We start from the raw sequence: 2,739 nt of genomic DNA, 5'->3' as shown, positions 1-2,739 counted from the left end.
TGATCAATCATTAATCAACGAGGAATGTTCTTCACGTTCATTAAAAGTGTAAATTAATGTGTACAATGGTTTCAAAATAAACAGTTACAAACGTAAATCAAGAACGATTCTCTTTGACGTTTAATTAAAAATTTGTTTTTACAGAGAACCTTTTTGGCGCACTTCTGAGTATTTACAATGTGGTTGAATATAGTTTGTATTTTTGTTTTAGTACAGCAATATTTTGGTCAGGAAGCAAAGACATCGCCTAAAACTATTTATGCTGGTAAGACAAACTTAAAACATTAATTAATTTACGTAAAATGAAATACTTGTATTCCAAGACTTATATCGTCTCTTATATCGTCGATCGTTTAAAATTGAGCCATTTTTTTACACACTTTTATAAATGTTACATCGTATATCTGACCTACAGTCATTCATTAAACACGTAAACTTTAAAAATAACTCGATCTTTATTCTGCCAATTCTTTCATTCCTCAAACAGTTTTTTTATTTTTTGAAATATACTTCTGACCTTATCCTTAATAATGAAGAATTGTTAGTCGTCCGTTTGTAACCTGAAAAAATTGAACTTCTTTTTACGTCCTGTTTTTCCAATTTCTACCAGAGACAACGACAGAAAAAGAAATAGACCACATGGATATCGCTGAAGAGGAACAAGAAGCAGCATTGAATCTGGACTACGGCATCTACACGACTGTCAAGTTCCGATACATAAACAGTCAGTATGATAACTTGAAGAAAATTGAGAAATGCCAAGATGATTATATCAAGTGCTTGACTACACAGTGAGTTTTTTTATTTAAGTTAATTCCTGCTCGCAGAACACTAGATTCGATAGCATGCTGTAACTCTAATCTATGTATGTAACTTATCATATAGTAAAACTGAAGAGTTTGTTTGTTGGTTTGTTTGAACGCGCCAATCTCGGGAACTAATGGTCCGATTTGAAAAATTATTTCGGTGTTAGATAGCCCATTTATCGAGGAAGGCTTAGATAATATCGTCACGACCAACAGGAGCGGAGCAATGCGGGTGAAACCGCGGGGCACAGCTAGTATTAAGATAAGTAGGTATAGGTTATAGATGGACTCAAACATGTGAACTTTCCATAAAGATATAAACAGTTATAATAATTATTATAAAGATGATGGCCGTTCTTTGAACCACTATAACACATTATTTTAGTATAGTATTATATTATCTGTGGTATTATCGTGGTCACAATTGAACTATTTGTTCTAGAAAAGGGTACCACAAATAATCACAGATTTTACCTACCGTCTATTGCTTCGAACCCTGTAGAAGTAGTATGCTTTTTAATCTTTTTGAGTTTTCTTATGTATTTTATTGATTACAGAGGGGTAGCAATACCAGTGTGTGCCTACAATTGGATGGAAGACTATCCTCGCTCTGACGGGTTCTTTTTGGCAGATAGCTACTGTGATATATATTTTGATAACTGTAGGAGACAAATCAGTAAGTTTACCCTACAAATTACAATCTATATTAATACTAATAAAGTGTAAAGCTCGTTAAAATATTATTTGGTAAATTTGTAGTGATTGTATGAAAAAGGTTGTTTCTTATATTTATAAATTCAATTTCCAACTAAAAATGAAGAGGAATTAAACACATTAATCCTTTTCTACCAGATTTCATACTGTTTTATTGCGAAATTTTCATCAATCACATTTATCAGTTTTGGTCACATAAAATAGTAATAAATTCATGCCTTTCTCGATACCTACATGTAAAAGAATAATGACTATTCTACATAGTATAAAACTAAGTCGCTTTCTGTGTCCCTATGTATGCTTAAATCTTTAAAACAACGGATTTTGGTGCGGTTTTTAATAGATAGAGAGATTCTTGAGGAAGGTTTTAGTATATAATTCATTAGGTTTTAGACAAAGCGGGCGAAGCTGCGGACGGAAAGCTAGTAGGTATACCTATTCTGTCGTGCTGTGTCATTCATAAATATCAAAAATTTTACTTAATTTAATTAATATTGGTCTTACTACAAAACAATTTAAACACAGTCTAACTTTAAACCAGGGATCTGTCACTTTAATAGTTATCTATGTGAAATACGACAAAACCATATTAAAGAGAACCCGCGCTTAAAGTTAAACCCTGTCTAAAGTTTTTTGTGGTAAGAAAGTATCTTTTTAACAGGGTTTTGGCGTATCATCGACTATGGGACATGTAAATACCTCATGCAAGATGACAGGAAGTTAACAATGCCGCACACATTACGGAAATTCTACAAGATGTCTACCACGTTTTTATCAAAGATTGCTAATTTGGTTTGGGGAAATAAAGATTCGTCAAATAATGAGCAATAAAGAGATTATGCTTTATTTAAATATGCGTATAAATCGTTAACTTGGTTTTAATTATTATGTAAGTGACTGGACATTCAAAGGATCGAATCTTGCATCATGAATTTAATATTTTAATCTTATTTTTTTTAAGTTTTTACAGTTTTGAAATTATATTGACAAGGTACTCATGTTTTTTTCTTTGTTTAATTATAGATTATTTAAAGTTAATGTATGTGATCTTTGTCTACTTCTTAAAAGCACCATTAAGAATTATAAATAATATTAAAATATTTTACCATTTTTAAGTTTTATTATGACGAATGAAAAATATATGTCCTGGAAAATGAATGAAAATGAGGGAATTAATAACAATTCCGTCCCGATCTCTCCATAAAAGTGGCAATTTTTC

General features: G+C 31.2%; 1 protein-coding gene across 1 annotated transcript; it reads left to right on the top strand.

Annotated features, from left to right (window-relative positions):
• The first annotated feature begins 221 nt into the window (after positions 1 to 221).
• LOC149477990 (uncharacterized) lies at positions 222 to 2,367 on the top strand. The gene is made up of 4 exons (XM_089710073.1): positions 222 to 265; positions 611 to 791; positions 1,364 to 1,482; positions 2,182 to 2,367. The coding sequence occupies exons 2-4, from the start codon at positions 640 to 642 to the stop codon at positions 2,349 to 2,351; spliced, it is 441 nt and encodes a 146-aa protein (XP_089566199.1). The 5' UTR covers positions 222 to 265; positions 611 to 639; the 3' UTR covers positions 2,352 to 2,367.
• Positions 2,368 to 2,739: the final 372 nt, after the last annotated feature.

Source organism: Colias philodice, chromosome 23 (assembly GCF_061535455.1).
Source record: "Colias philodice isolate Cphi_HAF_F1 chromosome 23, ilColPhil1 Martin Lab GWU primary, whole genome shotgun sequence".
NCBI lineage: Eukaryota > Metazoa > Arthropoda > Insecta > Lepidoptera > Pieridae > Colias > Colias philodice.
The sequence above is the reverse complement of the archived record's forward strand: the minus strand, read 5'-3'. Positions and strand labels throughout refer to the sequence as shown.

Excerpts from the sequence above, each read along its gene's own strand:
- LOC149477990 (XM_089710073.1), top strand. The coding sequence starts at position 640 with ATGGATATCGCTGAAGAGGAACAAGAAGCAGCATTGAATCTGGACTAC. Across the intron at positions 792-1,363 it reads ATCAAGTGCTTGACTACACA|AGGGGTAGCAATACCAGTGT; the intron begins GTGAGTTTTTTT and ends TATTGATTACAG. Across the intron at positions 1,483-2,181 it reads TAACTGTAGGAGACAAATCA|GGTTTTGGCGTATCATCGAC; the intron begins GTAAGTTTACCC and ends TCTTTTTAACAG.